The sequence below is a fragment of the Mobula birostris genome, chromosome 5 (genome assembly GCF_030028105.1).
Source record: "Mobula birostris isolate sMobBir1 chromosome 5, sMobBir1.hap1, whole genome shotgun sequence".
Taxonomy (NCBI): domain Eukaryota; kingdom Metazoa; phylum Chordata; class Chondrichthyes; order Myliobatiformes; family Myliobatidae; genus Mobula; species Mobula birostris.
In genome coordinates, this window is record NC_092374.1 from 129792274 (window position 1) to 129811843 (window position 19570).

At 41.5% G+C, this 19570-nt stretch overlaps 1 protein-coding gene across 2 annotated transcripts in view; it reads left to right on the forward strand.

Moving 5' to 3' along the window:
• The window catches only part of tnfaip6 (tumor necrosis factor, alpha-induced protein 6), a 52535-nt gene extending 39295 nt beyond the window's left edge, over positions 1–13240 (forward strand). Inside the window, exons 5-7 of one of the 2 annotated variants that reach the window (XR_011885913.1) lie at positions 6195–6235; positions 8265–8562; positions 13167–13240. Coding sequence is in view for 1 of the 2 variants with exons in the window: in XM_072257281.1 (XP_072113382.1) it covers positions 6195–6235; positions 8265–8395 (172 nt within the window). In the remaining variant the exon portion in view is untranslated. Of the gene's footprint in view, positions 1–6194; positions 6236–8264; positions 9514–13166 lie in introns of those variants that run through there. The other variant, XM_072257281.1, reaches the window with a different exon arrangement.
• The last annotated feature ends 6330 nt before the right edge of the window (positions 13241–19570 follow it).

The following is a 19570-nucleotide window of genomic DNA, read 5'->3' on the forward strand; positions in this document are numbered from 1 at the left end:
ACATAATCCTTCTGTAAACTGGAAGGTGGGGAGGATCATTTCATGGTCTAATTGTTGCAAGAAAGTTTATTTTTGGCTTGGCATTCAGACCCCAAACTTTCCCGAGACCAGTAGCCAATGAGGGGCCAGACTTCTATTCAGGGTAAACAGCAGCCCTCAGGAAACCCTGTCCTGCCTTCAACGGCAGACAAGCCGGCTCCAGCCAACAAGTTTATGTGAGTCTTGATGGTGTCCATTCAAGGATGCGCTGGAAATAGATCAGGAGCAATCCAAGGAGGTGCCCAGTCTGGAACTCTAGCAGCTAAGCCAAAGGGCTCCAGTTGCCACGACTCATCTAAGGCAGTGGTCCCAACCACCAGGCCGCAAGGAAACGATATGATTTGGCGATATGAAACGATACGAGTCAGCTGCACCTTTCCTCATTCCCTGTCACGCACTGTTGAACTCGAACTCATCCCCCCCACCACTGGTCGGCCGGTCTGCAAGAATATTGTCAATATTAAACCGGTCAGCCGTGCAAAGAACGGTTGAGGATCCCTGATCTAAGGGGAAGGCTCCAAAACGGAGCCTCTTGGAGCCTAGTCCCAGGAGCACAAGGACGATTTGTCGCACTTCGCTGCCGACTTAGACTGTGATTCGGCCTCTGTTTTCACTAAAGACTCTTGTGAACCTACGGAGAAGACTCTGGGGTCTGTCAAATAACCCCCGCTACCTAAGAAGCCTCAGGAGTCATCCTCGCAGGAAGGTTTCGGGGTAATTGCAGTACCCGGGCTGGTAGAATTCCCTTCCATCTATGAGGATTTGGAAGGGGTCTTCAGTAAGGAAAGGCCTTGACTCTTTCTCTGCACCAACCCTACAACTGTGCTATAGATCTACCAGGTACATGTCCACCATGGGGTCAATTATATGTGCTCTCAGACCTGGAGCGAAGCACCATGGTGGAGTATATAAAGGAGGCTTTTGCCTTGGGGTTCATTCAGCCCTCCACCTCACTAGCTGGTGCTGGATTCTTCCTTGTACAGAAAAAGGACAAGAGCCTGCAGCCATGCATTGATTATAGAGGGCTGAATCACACAACGATCAAGGATCGTTACCCTCTTCCACTCATGAACACTGTCTTCAAGATTCTCCAAGCAGCAAGAGTATTCTTGAAGCTGGGCTTGTGAAATGCTTACGCACCGGTCCGCATAAAGGAGGGTGACGAGTGGAAGAGGCCATTCAACATACCGGCAGGGCCCTATGAGTACCTGGTCATGCCCTTTGGCCTTGTGAACAGGCCAAACCTTTTCCAAGCCTTTATAAATGACATGCTCCCAGATGCTCTCCAAAAGCATACTTGATGACATCTTAATTTTCTTAAAGTCCATGTTGAAGCACGTTGCTCATGTCAGGGATATTCTTAAGAGGTTTCTTGATCGTGGACTTTACGTCAAACTGGAGAAGTCTGAATTTTATGTAACCACCATTTCATTTTTGGGTTTCTATATCTCTGAAGGCAATTTCAAGAAGGACCCCAGTAAGACAGAAGTAGTTGGAGATTGGGCACAACCATCCAGTGTGAAACAAGTCCAACGATTCCTGGAATTTGCCAACTTCTACCAAAAGTTAATCAGAAACTTCAGCTCAATGGCGGCTCCACTGATGATACTGACCAAGAAATCCAGGGCCTTTTTTTCGGACTATCGAAGCAGCGGCTGCTTTCGCAGAGCTCAAATAGCGGTTCATGACAGCTCCCATTGTGGTCGCACCTAACCCAGAACTTCCCTTCATCACGGAGGTGGATGCCTCAGATGTCGGAGTGGGTTCAGTGTTGTCTCAAAGAACACCCTTGAACAATAAACTGCACCCATGTGTGTTCTTTTTTAGGCGTCTATCCAGCAGAGGTGAACTACGACATTAGAGGATGAGAGGTGACCTGATAAACGTGTATTAAGATGATGAGAGGCATTGATCGTGTGGATAGTCCGAGGCTTTTTCCCAGGGCTGAATTGGCTAGCATGAGAGGGCACAGTTTTAAGGTGCTTGGAAGTAGGTACAGAGGAGATGTCAGGGGTAAGTTTCTTACTGAGAAAGTGGTGAGTGCATGGAATGGGCTGCCGGCAACGGTGGTGGAGACGGATACGATAGGGCCTTTTAAGAAACTCCTGAACAGGTACATGGAGCTCTGAAAAACAGAGGGATATGGGTAACCCTAGTTAATTTTTAAGCTAAGGACATGTTCGGCACTGCTTTGTGGGCCGAAGGGCCTGTATTGTGCTGTAGGTTTTCTATGCTCTATGTTCTAAATAAAGAGCTGGTTGTGGTCAAGTTGGCTCTAGAGGAATGGTGTCACTGGCTTGAGGGGGCCAAGAGCCCTTTTATCATATTGACAGAGAAAAAGAACCTGGCTTATCCTCATGAGACTGAATTCCAGGCAGGCCAGGTGGTCTCTATTCTTTAACCTCTTTAATTTCACCCTGACTTATCAACCGGGGTCAAAGAACCTGAAACCAGACACTTCGTCCTGTCAGTTTGATGTACCTGAATGAGAGGAGCCCCAAGTCAAAGTGATAGTGCCAATCTGTTGGAGAATCCACAAACTTGTTCGTAAGGCCCAGGCACAAGGAGAGATTCCTCAGAATGGTCCTCCGGGTTGACTGTTCGTACCTAGTTCCATCTGGTCTCAGGTTGTTCAATGGGAACATCGAGAATGAATGCTCACCCAGGGATTGCCAGGACCCTCAAGTTCTTTAAGAGAAGATATTGGTGGCCTGGAATGGCAAGGGAACTCTGACAATACCGGCAGGCATGCGAGGTGTGAGCTCGGAACAAGGAGCCCTGCACCTTACCTCAAGGGCTCCTTCACCCTCTGCCTGTTCCGGACAAACCATGGGCACACATCTCCATGAACTTTGTCACAGGTCTTCCTCCTTCCTTGGAGAAGACCATGATCATGGTAATTATGGATAATTTTTTGAAGGCCTGCAAATTCATCACCTTGGACAGACTACCATCTGCGGCAGAGACAGCCAAAATTGTCCCGCACCAGGTCTTCTGGATCCATGGTTTTCCAATGGACATTGTGTCGGATCATGATCTGCAATTCACGTCACATTTTTGGAGGGCACTCTGTAAGCTGACTGAGGTAACAGTGAGTCTTCCCTCTGGGTTTCACCCACTGTCCAGCCGCCAGATGGAACTGGTGAACCCAGATTTGGAATGAACCTTAAGATGCCTGGCCTCTGAAAGATTGGACAACTGATGCAACCATTTGATGTGGGCAGAGGTCACCACGACACTTTACAGCATTTGGCACATGGAATGTCCCCTTTCAACTGCCAATTCAGGTACTGTCCACCACTCCGTTCTGAGCAGAGGGCCGAGGTTGGGGTTCCTGTGGCCAAAGATCTCGTCTGATGCTGCAAGGAGAAATGGACTAGGGCAAGGAAGATTGTGTTAGCTTTTATCCAGAAGGCTGAAATAAAGGCTAGCCGCAAGAGAAGACAGGGACCAATATTGCAGCCTGGGCAACAGACTCAGTTGTCGATTCAGGATTTGCCTCTCTGAGTGAAGTCTAGGAAATTGGCATCCAAGTTCATAGGACTTTTCAAGATTGCCAGGAAAGTAAACCCAGTTGCTTACACCTTGCAGCTCCCCAAACCCTCAAGAACAATCCCACTTTCCATATTTCCAAATTAAAACTTTTAAACATCAGCCCCTTTAGCCCCACCACCATCAGTCCTGCTACCACTCATGTTTGTCACTGGGGAGCAGGTTTTTACAGTGAGAAGAATTTTGGATTCACAAACTGTTTGGGGTGTTTGGCAGTTCCTTCTGGACTGGGAAGGATTTGGACCTGAAGAACTGTTGTGGGTTCCTGAAAGGAACATCTTGGATCTGGCTCTCATCCATGACTACCATGATCATCCCTCTGAGCAGCCAGGGCCGTCAGGAGTCGGTCATAAGGGAGGGGATCCTGTTATGACATGCACCCAACCGTGCCAGCTTCCGGGGTTAAGATGGTCTAACTGTTCGGAATATGGATAGCTGGCATAGCCCCTTTAAAGATTCAGGACCATCCTGCTAAGTGTCAATCATGTTTTGGCTGCCAATATTTAAAGAGCACATGAACGAAGCCTTAGTACTCAATTGTAAGCCCAACCAGATATCATCTCGTGTTTTGTTTTGTGCTCAGTCGATCCAATTTCATTCCATGTCTCAATCCTAGCCTCAGATACTACAGCACTTGGGTCCAAACCATCTTCATCAAGGACTCTCGTCACATTGCTAACCACATTTTTGTCTCATCAGCAAATCTGAGTAGAGTATACTTAGTCCTTTTATCTAAATAGATTATAATTGAGGACCTACCAATGAGTTTTGTGGTATGCCACTAAAAATTGATTGCCAGTCCTAACATCCTGTTTTCTCCTGGTTATCCCATCCTCTATTGATGCCAATATATCAGCCCAAAACCCATCTGGTGAGTAGAACATAGAACACAGAATAGTAGCCCTAATCGGTGCTATATCTGTGTTCTACTATTCTATATTATATATTCCACTAATTGTGCCAAATTAATTGCATTATTCCCTCTTTCTTTCCTTTCTCCTATCAGATTCCTTCTCCTCCAGCCTCCAATTTTCCCTCCTACCCAGATTCACCAATCATCTTCTAGCCTGTCCTCCTTTCCCACCCCCCACCTTTTTATTCTGGCATCTTCACCTTCCCTCTCAAACCTGATAAAGGGTCTCAGTCCAAAATATTGACTGTTTATTAATTTCCATAAATGCTGCCTGACCTGCTGAGTTCCTCCAGCATCTTGTGTGTGTTGCTTTGGATTTCCAGCATCTGCAGAATCTCTTGTATTATTAATTGTATTATGTTTAAGGTTTAGTTAAGACTTAAGGATAATGAGGTTTAAAATCACTGGTATATGTTATGAAATTTCTTATCTTCATGGTAGCAGTACATTGCAGTGCATAAAAATAGAGAAAATAGTAACAGCGAGTTACAGTGTATGTGTGCTTTGATTTTATATATTTATAAAATCAAATCAAGTTTAATTGTCATTCAAACCATACGAGAGAAAGAAGAAAAAAAGAACCTAGTCATGTAAGAAAACACATTTTTAGTCCGAGACCCTTAGCGTCAAGTCCCGCAAATTGATTGTTCCAGGGGCAGTCCAGCCTGTAATAATGCTAATCCAACACTGGAGGGCAGCACCAACAGGAAAAGCCACCCTCGACTGAGTCTGGACACCATGCTACATTGCAAGCTCACGGCTTGAGGTCTAGTCCTCACAGCAACCGAAGCAACCCTGCTGTCTGGCCACCTGTCTTTTCACCAAACAAGAGAAGCAGGTCTGTGGCAATCAATGTCCAACAAGGTCTTGTGATCACAAAAGAAAATTCCAAGACAGTCACTCATGGTTTCAATACACACTGCCATGGCAGCAACTGGAAAGCACCGACTTTGATGCTCTGAGTAGCAGGCAGCAGCATGGTCTGCACCCAGGTCCGGATCCTCCTGCAGCAAACTGGCCTGACTCAAACCCCTCAGCCAAATGGCCTGACTCGCCTCCTCTGAACCATCAGCCAGCTACTCCAAAGAATGAGCAGCTCACTGATGCGATAGACCTGCTGTACATGTAGTTATTGGAGTCAAGGATAGTCTCACTATGTATAAAAATGCATTTAACAAGGAAAGAAAGCACCTTTGGTTGGCCCCCGACAGGTCACTGCATGTATACGTGCCACCATCTTACCGGAAGATTTTATTATGCTTAAATTATAGTATTTTTTATAGTTAAATTAAATTAGTAGTGCAAACTTAAAAATAAAAATAAAAGTAGTGAGGTAGTGCTCATGGTTCAATGTCCATCAGGAATTGGGTGGCAGATAGGAAGAAACTGTTCCTGAGTTGTTGAGTGTGTGCCTCCTTCCCAATGGTAGCAATGAGAACAGGGCATTGAGCATGGTGATAATGCATTCAACTCCCCAATATTACCACCCCATATATTCAAACAAAATTTACTTCTGTCATCTAAATTATTGCTTTAATATGCTTATTGGTAACTATAATAGAATTATGATATTTGGCTGAATTGAGAAAGGATCTCTTCTGCAGGCATTTTACTCAAGTTTTAAATCTTCACTGATGAACTTTCTATGTTGAATATTCAATTTAAATCTTTATTCTCTGTGTGTTTTCAGATTTTGTGGAAATCAGTTACCAAGAGATATTATTAGTACAGGTAAACCTGCAATTTAATTCAAATCTCTACAGAACAATATGCTGGAATAGACATATTTTCAGAAATGAATTCATCTTAAATATTACTTAAATATTTTATGTAATGCTAATATGTAAATTATTTGTAATAAGTGTCTCTCCTCTTTGTGAAAATTTCTAACCATGCAAGTTAAGTGCAGCATTATTCTTATAGTTAGTAATAGTAATTTCAGTCAAATGTAATTGCAAGCATCTGTTCACTGTCATAGTCATGCCAATTTCTGCTTTTGGTCCATGGACAATCTTTCACTTTAAAACAACTCCAAATGAATAATTTAGGACTATATATCAACCTCAGTAGTCAACCTCAGAAGGACAATGACTTCCAATCTCTTTGGCTCCGGAAACAATGAGACAATTTTGGCAAAAGAAAGATTCAGAATTACATGAGGTTCAGGTCACAGTCCAATAAATTTCTCAGGTCACTCACTAATGTACAGCAAAGACTTTACAACTTTGAAAAGCAGATATTTCTCTCCCATCACACCAAAGATATTTTGGGCCAGCACATATATGTTGATGATAACCATACATGTGAAGCTCTTGGGTATTTGCTGTTTAGTGCTTCTTACAATAATAGATTAGAACTACTTCAGCATTGAACTGATGCTGTCAATATTATCTGGGTCAGACTTCACTGCTTGCTTTGGCAGAGCTAGGGTTCCCTCTAGAGGGGAGCTGAAGAACTGGGCTGGGCCTTTGAAGAAAAGAGGATTTGACAGACATGGAAGACAAATACCCTGTCTTTCAGTAAAGACCTTTTCTTCCTAAGTAGCTAGGTGCTCTGCAACTGACTGCTATTAGATAATTATTCCTTACCATGTCTTTATTACAGGAGGAGAAAATTACAGAGCAATGTATCATGAACTATTTAACACACATATTGAACATTGTCAGATATTTGGTGACATCAAATTCGCTTTAATGAAACCCCACATGAGGCTCCCTTTTGCCCATTCTGAAATACAAAAGCCAAACAGCTCTGAATGATGAAAGGTTCTTTTCTGGGTTTCTTTTTAAAGTAGTTAACGATAGATGCCTTTAAGCAGGGGTTCCTAACCTGGGGTCCATGGACTCTTAGGTTAATTTTAGGGGTCCATGGCATAAAACAGGTTGGGAACCTCTGCCTTAAAGCTGTTATGTTAACATTAGTTACAGTCCATGGAAAAGTTATTTAACATGCTCTATAAGCCTATCACATACCAGAAATAGTCCAACTTGCATTGTTGTCAGAGGTGCACAGCCCATTAAATATATTGTAAGTGAATTGATGTAAGGTAGGAATTTATTCTCACTCAACACACACAAAATGCTGCAGGAACTCAGCAGGCCAGGCAACATCTAGGAAAAGAGTAGTCAAAGTTTCAGGCCAAAACCCTTCGGCAGGACTCAACTTCGCACAGTAGTAATCCAATCACAAACAAGAGAAAATCTGCAGATGCTGGAAATCCGAGCAACACACACAAAATGCTGGAGGAACTCAGCAGGCTAGGCAGCGTCTAGGAAAAGAGTACAGTCGACGTTTTGGGTAGTCCTGCAGAAGGGTTCGGCCCAAAACATCAACTGTACTCTTTCTGTAGATGCTGCCTGGGCTGCTGAGTTCCTCCAGCATTTTGTGTGCATTGCTCGGATTTCCAACATCTGCAGATTTTCTCTTGTTTGTGAACTTATTCTCAGTTTATTTGACCCCTATATTAAAAATATAAAAATTCATCCCATAAACAACATGCCTTTGCCTCCTTTTTCAAAGATTTTGATATAAGGAATAAATTTCTCCAAAACTCATCTAAACAAAATACTGCAATATTATAATATTATGTCAATTTTTGCACCCATTGTGAGGTGGCTGTTTTTGAATCTGTTACAAAATAAAATTAATTGGATGTTGATGTTGTTTTATTTTATGGCAGCATATAATTTATTGGGATGGAGAATAGCAAGATTCTATGGGGAACTTAGAACTTATGCCTTTCGTTTTCTCTTTGTTATAGGCAATGTTATGACTTTGAAGTTTTTGTCAGACTCATCAATTACGGCAAAAGGTTTTCTACTTGTGTATAAAGCCATCAATCCACCCTCTCCTGCCTCAGAACCTGAGACAAAAAACACTACAAGTCGATGAAATCACAAGGATTGCTATTCATCCAGTCAAGCCTGCTGTTCAAAGAATTCAGTTACTTGTCTCATAAACATTAGGACTGGAATCTCTTACACAGAACATGGAACATATTATATAGAAAAGTACAGCACAGGAACAGGCCATCAGCTCACAATCTGGCGCCAAACCAGGTAAAAAGCAAATCAAAACCATCTAAACACTAATCCTTCCTACATACACCATGTCCATATCCCTCCAGCTCCTTACATCCCCATGCCTATCTCTGTTAAATCTCTGAGCATCCAATATAGTTGGCTCCACCACCATACCAGGCAGCACATTCCAGGGATCCATAACTCTCTGAGTAAAAAACTTACTCCTCACATCCCCCTTGAACCTAGCCCCTCTCACCTTCAATGCATGCCTGCTGGTATTACAAACTTCAAACCTGAGAAACAAATACTCTCTGTCCACTCTATCTAGGCCTCTCATAATCTTAAAAACCTTTATCAAATCTCCCTTCAGCCTCTGGCACTCCAGAGAAAAAATCCCAAGTTTATCCAGCCTCTCTGATAAGCCAGACAGCATCCTGTAAAACCTCTTCTGTACCACATTGCTTTTGGGTGTGGGGCTATCAGAACTGTATGTAATACCGCAGATGTGGCCTAAGTAGAGTTTTATAAAGTTGCAGTATAACTTCCTGACTTTCGAACTCTTATTATTACTCTTAATAGTAAGGAGTTCCCTACCTTCTTATGCCATGAACCAATACCATTAAGCAAAATGTCCATGGACCATTAATTGGAAGCTTAACGTAATCTTCAAAAAAATAATTAACAACACAACGGTGTTTATAGGTGCTCAGCGCACTACGTGTTTGAAGGAACCATAACGGTGAATAGTTTAATTCTAGATGCGTTGATTATTTCAATAGCTTATACCCTTTATTTGATACAATAGTTATCAATAAACAAGCAGATATCTTCAAAACACTACCCAATCCTTGAAAGCAAGTAAATCATAAATTTTCTTCTTTCTTTTAATGTATCCTTTTTAACTTTACTAAATACTATTATGTACTTTACTGTCAAATACTTCAATCATCTGATTGTTACAAATGTTTCACATTTTTTCGCATGCTTACGTACACTTTTTGAATGTTTTGCTATAAGAAATGCATCAATAAAATTATAAATGTTAAAAAAACTAATTTAAGTATAAACTAAGGTTCTCAATAAAATGCTGATATTAACTATCCTGCTCACATTGCAGTCTTACTATGTAAATCTCTGTAGTGGGGTTAAAGGTGACTTGCTTCCAAATTGGTAAATTGGTTAAGTTCGAATACATCACATCAACTAGTTCATTGTTAACTATTCCACTAAATAAGTTGCTAAATCAGTTTGTTATTGTTACATACTGAGGAACAGTGAAAAACCCGCCTTGCATATTGTTCATACAAATCAATTCATTACAACAGTGTATTGAAATAGATGTTATTTCAAAGACAGCAAGCACTATTAGCAAAAATTGTAACCATGTTTCCCACAGCTAAAAAAATTAGACACCCAGCTGAGAACTCATCAACTTATAGATACAAGCACACAACAATGCCAACACTCTTTCAGATATTGGAGGGTACTGTTTACTTGCAGTTACCAGCAGGGTCCACACTTCTATGTTTACTGAGAGTTCTTGAGAGGCTAGTTAGTCACAATGGGAGATAGCCACTGTGTTACGGGGTGGGAGCAGGGGGGAAATCACAGAACACTTCACATTCACAACCATGTCCCAGGCAAGATGGTCGCTGTAAAGCCATGAGATGCTGCGAATGCCTGGACTGTGGCAAAGGCAGCAATTAAGACAAATATCTGCATATAGTTTGATTAAGCATTATTGGTTGTTTAAATAATTAATTACAGGTTATAAGTTAAAAAAAAACGTTAATGGCAAATGTCATTATGCTACCTGACACATGATATGTGCACGCCTTTGCTTAAAGTAAAAGACAAAGCCAGAACCACATTCCCAAACTCCCAAGTTTTTCTTTGAGTTAATTTAATGTTTTGAATTACAAAACATAACATTGGCTACGAGGTATTTTTAAAACGAACCTGAGACGGCTACTGACCTGTTAAAGTGAGGTGAGATGTTCGAAATAAAATAAAATGCAGTATGAGCAACATCGAAACAATTTAGCGCAGCCCAGCACGTGGAGAGACAATCTTCAGAAGGCAAGACACAATCCAGTTTTTTAAAGACAGAAAATGGGAAAAATTCGCAGTTCATAAAGGGTAAGTACTGGGTGATAATAATCATTAAAAAAATTAGAAATGGCTGGACATATCGGAAAGATTGATGAGTTTTTTTACACTACACCGTGTACATACATCTATTGACGCTTCTGGACACATCTTCAGTAATGTTCCTGGAATTATCGGGTGTTTCGGGTCTTTCAATATCATACAACCTCCTCCAGGTGACACCCAGCCGGGGCTGATCACACCCCAGCTTGTGTCCAGATGGCTAGCTACTTATGACTCCATGGCTCCCCTCTTTTGAGCCACAGCCATCTTGAGGCCCTCTCTGCCGCATTGGTGGTACTGTGGATGGCTCTCCTCTTCCTCTCTCCCTCGATGCCCAAAATGCTGAAGCCTCTAACTAAGGAACGGGCTACGAATCCCCTACAACCAACCTCCACTGGGAGACACCTCGCTCTCCAAACAGCCTGCTGACAGTTGCTGACCAGTCCTGCGTACTTGGAGAGCTTCCTTTCAAAGGCCTCTTTAATTGGTTCATGAACTATTGGAACAGTATTTTGACGAAAATGAAATAGCCAATGAGAAGTGAGTGGTAATTTTGCTACACTTATTAGGTTTGAAGGCATATAGTTTGCCTTGAAGTTTGACTGCTCCAACCAAGCCTGTAGAAATGAGCTTTCCTGTTATTGTAAAAGTGACGCAGGAACACTTGGAACCAAAGCCATTGTTGATTGCAGAATGCTTTAAATTTATGTGGAATCAAAAAGAAGGGGAGTCCATTACAGCATATGTGGCCGAATTGAAGAGATGGAGCATTCTCAGTTTGGTAATGGTCTTAATGATACATTGAGAGATTGTTTCGTTTGTGGAATCTTAAAAGAAGGCATTCAAAAATGGCTTCTAACTGAAACACAGCCTACATTCAAACAAGCAGCGAAAATCACTGTTTCAATGGAAACTGCAGACAGATGCAATTGAGTTACAGTCAGGAATGAAAGTGAGTGTGAATAAAATTGCAGCGTCTTAACAGAAACCAGCCCGGTCAAACATTGTGTTACCATTGTGGCAGGGGTCCACATACACCAAATAAATGTAGTTTCAAAGGTGAAAATTGCAGAAAATGCAACAAAATAGGACACATACAAAGAGCATGCTGGGCAGACAAAAATAAAAGGATGGCACAGAGGAGAAAGTGCTAAGAAGTCAAATTGTAGTTTCAAAGAGAGCATGCTATTGATGAAAAAACTGATAATGTTGAGAATGACATGGATTGTGTAGCCTTGAGATTAACAGTGTGGAAATTAGCAACAGATAAGCAATAAATGGTTTACACCAGAAGTGAGGCAAATTAATTAAAATGGAATTGGACACTGGTTCAGCTGTTCCAGTCATTCTACAAAATGAGTTTGATCAGCATTTCAAAGATACTAAACTGAAGCCTGCAAATATCCAACTAAGAACTTACACTGGAAAAAATATAACTCCTGCAGGAATGACATTTGTGACAGTGAAATACAACAATCCGCAAGCCAAATTGAGTTTATATGTGTTAAAAACAGAAGAACCAGTATTATTGAGGTGTGAATAGCAACTACAACTTGATCGAAGATCTATCCACAATTTGCATACCACATCCCCTGCAATGAAGCCATATGAAAGAAAAGGAATTAGAAAGGTTCTGGATGATGCTACAACTATTTCCATGCTGTACACCATGAACCGTTGCTTAACAGAGGACAAATAGGCACTGGTGCCAACCTTTGTGGATTTTCTGCCAAGATGGCATTTACATACAAAGCTCTTTCGGTCAACATCTTCTGGATAGATCATGAAACTGTATATTTCACTTCTTTTAGGTATTTTATGTTTGTTTTTAGTCTTGGATGTGATTCAAGAATGGTTGGAGCCCATGTTTTGCTGTTTGGAAATTATTTGGGTGTTCCCACACTTTGCAGTCTCTGAGAGGATTCCAGGAGGCAGAGCTGACAAGTGCAGGCAGGCTGCAGGACAGGGCGCAAGCTGATATTTGACTTCACGCTGTTGATTAAAGCTTCTATTGCTCGCTGATCAAAACAACAAGGGAGACTGAAGAATCGAGGCAAGTGTGGAGGATGAGCACCAGCTGTCTATCTTTTGATATTTCTGCTACAGAGAAGGAAAGGGTATGGCATGGAGAGTGCTAGCCAGATTTTCTGTGTTTCGTATGTGGACTTGGACTAAGTACTTTTTTTTCAGTCTTAAAAGTTTTTTGATGTTCTGTGTTTTTTTCTTGATTTTTTGTGCGGGAAGGATTTTGGGGGTTGATGTGCCTGTACCGTCTTGTTCATTTTTTTTGTGTGGGAGGAGGGATATCGGGGTTGATGTGTATTTACATTTTTGTTCACTTTTTTTATGCGGGGAGGGAGTATGGGGGGGTGATGATCGTGCTGTCTTTCTTTTCTTTCATAGTTTTATGGCTACCTGGAGAAGAAGAATTTCAAGTTGTATACTTTGATAATAAGTGAACCTTTCTCCTTTCTTCTCCGTGCCTCTAGTTGGAAAGCATATTGGGCCAAGGAAGAACCATGCTGCTCAGAGGACTTGTGACAGTGACGAAAGCAGTGGCCTGACTACAATAGTTTTTGTAGGCAGCATATCTAAGAAAGCTCCTGAAATGTTAATCAGGTAGTTACATGCAAAATGTGGTTTGGTTTTAAGCTGAAAGGGAGTTCAACGAGCTTCAAGAAAGTTCTAAGCATCCGGCTTTTCTAAGGAACCAGAACCTACTCTTCATGCATTAAGGGTATTACATGAACTTCAAGTGGGAGACAAAAAGTTGCTTGTAAAAGTAGATGCAAAGACCAAAGCCCAGTTGGAGAATGGAAGGCCAAAAAGAAAGGAGTCAATAGAAATATGGAAAAAGAGGATTCGTCAGATGATGCTTTGGAAGAGGAAACATAAGAGGATAGATTAGTTTATGTAAGAAGCAATAGAAGAATTAATAAGAGAATATTCCAGTGAATTAAATGCACCTTCCTAAGATCAAGATGCATAAACCAGAAGAAGAAAAAGGAGGGAAGGAGAAGAAGAATGTGAACAAGAAAGAGAGAAGGAATGTGAGAAAGAAAAAGGAAAGGATCAAAGTAGATCCAGAAAGAGAAAAGATCCAGAGCTGTCGGAACCACTTCCTGCAGTCTCAGAGTCAACTCCTACAACCACCACAGAGGAGCCCCGGAACATGGGATTGTTTCACAGCCACAAGTCTCACTGGCCAAGCAGAGAAATCTTGCTTGTCAGGAAAGAAGTTATCCCACAGAAGTAAGAAATTCTCCACAGCAATTAAAACTTTAAACCTGAATAGACAATTTAAAATGTACTATACTGTGGATGTCTGTACATAGTAGTTGTATTATATAACTTACCGTGCACATCATTGAAATGCATTCTCTGTTGAGATGGAGTTTATAGCTAAACAGGGAGAAATGTTGTGCATTTAATATTTGATTAAGCTTGTATATACAAACATTGTTTGATTAAGCATTCTTGTTTGTTTAAGTAATTTATTATGGGTTATATGTAAAAATAAGTTAATTGCATAAATCACTATACTACCACATGATATGTATGCACCTTCACTTAAAGTAAAAGACAAACCCAGACCCACATTCCCAGACTCCCGTGTCTTTCTTTCGGTTAATTTAATGTTTTGAAGTAACAAATCATAACAGAAGTCAAAAAGAAAAAGTTTAGTTGAGGGAATTCTGAAATAAAAACAGAGAATTCTGGAGAGATTTAGCATCTCAGGTAGCATACGTGGGAAGAGAAAAACATTAACGTTTCAGTCAGAACATTTAATTGTGTCATTTTTTTTATATTCTAGGTTAACTATTTTGCTATTTCTGGGTGCTATCTGATCTGCTGAGTACCCACAGCATTTTCTATGTTGCAGTAACGTATTTAGAGGTCTAAGGGAAGGTCAGTCTTTGTATGACTGGAAAGCAGGAAATGTATAGAATGCAGCTCTATGCATGATGGCTTAGTAAATATGAATGTAGGTTTAATCTGACAGACCCATTTAATAAAGTTGATTTTGAACCTTCTTTGGACATATAAAAAACTGCCCTTCTGTGAAAGGACAGCAACTGCCATTTTACATACAAATGCTATTAAAAACCTCACTGGTTAAATTTTGGACATCGCACTATTGTCATTAGGGCTTCATCATCATCAGGTGCCGTGCCCAGTTTGAGCTTTGACTGCCATGGCACACACACTCCTGTTTCGGGTCAAATGGATCAACTCATTGGTATTCATTTCCATTTCCCTGGCTGCTGTCTCCATCATCATTTGTCTTTGTCTTCCTCTTGCTTTCTTCCCTTCAATCTTTCTCATAATTACCATGCATTCTAACTTCTCTTTCCTAATCACATGTTTAATGAAGTTAGATTAGATTAGATTCAACTTTATTGTCATTGTGCCGAGTACAGATACAAAGCCAGTGAAATGCAGTTAGCATCTGACCAGAAATGCAAATAGTGTTATTTACAAAATAACTGTGAATAAAAAGTAAATGCTACAGCACACAAATATAAAAGTACTGAGACAGTACAATATGGGTGCAATACTGCTTAGTGCTGTGATGTGAGGCTCAGCAGGGTCACAGCCTCAGGGAAGAAGCTTTTCCTGTGCCTGCTGGTGCAGGAGCGGAGGCTCCTGTAGCGCCTACCGGATGGGAGGAGAGTAAAAGGTCCATGGTTAGGGTGAGATGCATCCTTGATAATGCTTTTCGCCCTGCCCAGGCAGCATTTATGGTAGATGTTCTCAATTGGTGGGCAATTGGGTGCCAATAATCTGCTGGACAGTTACGTTGCCTCTTCATGATCTCATACATTATTTCTCTTTTTGTGTTTGCTCTGTTCATGACATCCTCGTTAGATATTCGTTTCGTCCATAATATTCTTTGCATCCTCCTCAAAAACCACATCTCTGCTGCTTCAATTCATTGCCTCATGTTACTAGATATTGTCCAACGTTCTGAGCCATATAACATAACTGGATAAATGTAACATTTCAGTACTCTGAGGCGGGTTGTCATGCCTAGTTTGGTATTGGTCAGTATACTCTTCATTCTTGTAAAGGTGTCTTTTGCCATCCCTATTCTTCTTTGGATGTCCATGTTGCACCTGCCATCTGACGTCACCCAGCTTCCTAAGTAGCAAAAGTTCTGTACTTGTTTTATGTCTTCCCCGTTTATTCTCAGCCTGTAGATAGGATTTTCCTTCTTTTTGGATATTACCATACATTTTGTCTTTTTGCAATTGATAGACCTGTTTTTGCACTTCCTTCAACAACTATATCAATTAAGTTTTGTAGTTCTTCCTCCATACTTGCAATTAACACAGTGTCATCCGCATATCTGAAATTATTGATATTTTCACCGCCAACTTTGATTCCCAAGATGTCTCATATTTTTTGTAATATTGTTTCACTGTATACATTAAATAAATCAGGGGAGAAAACACACCCTTGTCTAACACCTCACTTGATTTTTGTAAACGGACTCATTTCTCCATCTATTTTTACAGCGGCAGTTTGCTCCCAATACAGATTTCTGATTAGGCGGAGGTCATTCGAATTTAAATCTAAAGTTTCCTGTAATATTTCAAATAACTTATTGTGCTTCACTTTATCAAATGTTTTTGTGTAGTCGATAAAACAAACAAACAAATCTTTTTGCACTTGACAGCTCGTTCTGTTAGTATCCTGAACATCAATATTGTGTTTCTTGTACTTTTGTCTTTCACAAAACCACATTGTTCTTCACCTATTTCAGCTTGTATCTTACTTTTAGCTCTTGTCATCAAAATTCTTATAAGTATCTTGGTGACATGACTCATTAAACTTATGGCCCTATGTAATTCACATTCTATTGCTCCAGGTTTCTCAGGAAGAGTGATAAATACTGATTTTTTAAATCTGTTCTGGTATTAAGAAGGGCCTTCCTGAAAATAAGTCCAAGGAAGGCGATGGGCCCAGATGGCATCCCAGGACGGGTTCTCCGGGCCTGTGCAAGCGAGCTAGCTGGAGTGTTTGCTGACATCTTCAACTGCTTCTTGCTTCAGTCTAAGATCCCCTCATGTTTTAAGAAGGCAACGATAATCCCAGTGCCAAGGAACAGCAAGGTGGCATGCCTGAATGACTATCGACCTGTGGCTCTGACATCAATTGCTATGAAGTGCTTCGAGAGATTGGTTCACACATCAACCACAGCCTACCGGTCAACCTCGACACTTTGCAATTCGCCTACCAGAACAACAGGTCAACAGCAGATGCCATCTCTCTGGCCCTACATTCCTCCTTAGAACACCTGGAGAATAAGGACGCATACATAAGGCTCCTTTTCATTGACTACAGCTCTGCCTTTAATACCATCATTCCAAATAAACTGATTCCTAAGCTCCGGAACCTGGGCCTTAACACTCAGATCTGCAGCTGGATCTTCAACTTCCTCACAGACAGGACCCAGGCTGTAAAAATAGGGGACAAGCTCTCCTCTACAATCACACTGAACACCGGTGCCCCACAAGGCTGTGTATTCAGCCCCCTGCTGTACTCACTGTACACCCATGATTGTGTAGCCAAGTTTCCATCAAACTCAATAGATAAGTTTGCTGATGACACAACACTTGTAGGCCGTATCTTGGGTAATGATGAATTTGAGTACAGAGAGGAAATTAAGAACCTGGTGGCATGGTGCGAAGACAACAACCTATCCCTCAACATCAGCAAGACGAAAGAATTGGTTGTTGACTTCAGAAGGAGTAGCGGACCGCACAACCCAATTTACATCGGTGGTGTGCAAGTGGAACAGGTCAAAAGCTTTAAGTTCCTTGGGGTCACTATCACAAATGGCCTGGCTTGGTCCAACCAAGCAGAGTTCACTGCCAAGAAGGCCCACCAGCGCCTTTACTTTCTGAGAAAACGAAAGAAATTTGGCCTGTCCCCTAAAACCCTCGCTAAATTTTATGGATGCACCATAGAAAGCAGTCTTCTAGGGCAGCAGTCCCCAACCACCGGGCTGTGGACCCGTGCCAGGCCGCAAAGCATGTGCTACCGGGCCGCGAGGAAATGATATGATTTGGCGATATGAGTCAGCTGCACCTTTCCTCATTCCACTGTTGAGCTTGAATGCATGTGAGGTCATTACCCGCGCGTCATCCATGTCAGCGCGGGAAGAAGGTCAACTCCTCGAGCTTGCAAATGATGGTGGGCTGAAAAGTATGTTTGACATAACATCTCTGCCGGCATTCTGGATCAAACACAAGGCTGAATATCCTGAGATAGCCATGAAAGCACTGAAAACGTTGCTTCCATTTCCAACATATCTCTGCAATGAATGCAATGAAAACTAAATTGCAGAATAGACTGGACATAAGGAACTCCCTTCGAGTATTGCTGTCTGCCATCACCCCTCAATGCACCATCTTGCTGCAGGAAAACAAGTATTCAGCCCAGGGCTCCCACTGATTCAACGATATTGGTGTGTTGCAATGATTTTATATGTTCATACAGGGAAAATATGTGCTGTGTGTTTAATATCCAAACGTTACTTAAAATGTTATGATGTTATTGACTTATAAGTGACTTATGTAACCATATAACAATTACAGCACAGACTCTGTCCTTCTAGTCCGTGCCGAATGCTGCTCTCACCTAGTCCCACCGAACTGCACTCAGCCCATAACCCTCCATTCCTTTCCTGTCCATATACCTATCCAATTTTTTCTTTAAATGATAATATCGAACCTGCCTCTACCACTTCTACTGGAAGTTCATTCAACACTTACTTCAAGCTCCCCTGTCCTCCCCTGATAATTGAATTATCACTATATTCATGTGAGGAAAATATGCGCTGTGTGTTTAATATTAAATTTGTTAGATAAAGTCTTTTAGAAATGAAATTGAGTGTATTAGCCAATTATCACCTATATTCCGGTCGTGATTAACACCCCCCGCTGAACAGAATCGCCAAAAAGGATTTGAGGAAAAAAATTGGCACATTCACGCATGCGCACTGGTGCCCGCGCAAGGCTTCATGGTCATTGTAGTCTTTCTCGGGGTGAACACAACATATTTGACTGCTACTCTTGTCCGTTGGCAATCCTACAACCCCCGGGTTGGCCGGTCCGCAAGAATATTGTCAATAATAAACCAGACCGCAGTGCAAAAAAGGTTGGGGACACCTGTTCTAGGGTGCATCACAACCTGGCATGGAAGTTGTCCTGTCCAAGACCGAAAGAAGCTGCAGAAGATCATGAACACGGCGCAGCACATCACACAAACCAATCTTCCATCTGTGGACTCACTTTACGCCGCTCGCTGTCGGAGCAGTGCTGCCAGGATAATCAAGGTCACGACCCACCCAGCCAACACACTTTTTGTCCCTCTTCCCTCCGGGAGAAGGTTCAGGATCTTGAAGACTCGTATGGCCAGATTTGGGAACAGCTTCTTTCCAACTGTGATAAGACTGCTGAACGGATCCTGACCTGGATCTGGGCCGTACCCTCCAAATATCCGGACCTGCCTCTCGGTTTTTTTGCACTACCTTACTTCCCATTTTTCTATTTTCTATTTGTGATTTATAATTTAAATTTTTAATATTTACTGATTTTAACTATTTTTAATATTTTTAATATTTGTAATCCAGGGAGTATGAAGCACAGAACCAAATATCGCTGTGATGATTGTACGTTCTAGTACCAATTGTTTGGCGACAATAAAGTATGAAGTATTATTCCAGTCTCATAAAGGTCATTGATTAAATCAGTAAGTTTTTCAATTCCATAATCTTCAAGGGCAACCATTTGTTCTATTACTAATTCATCAGGACCTGCTGCCTTTCCTTTCTTCATCTTATTTACTGCATTACAAACTTCAGATTTTAAAATACTTGGACCTT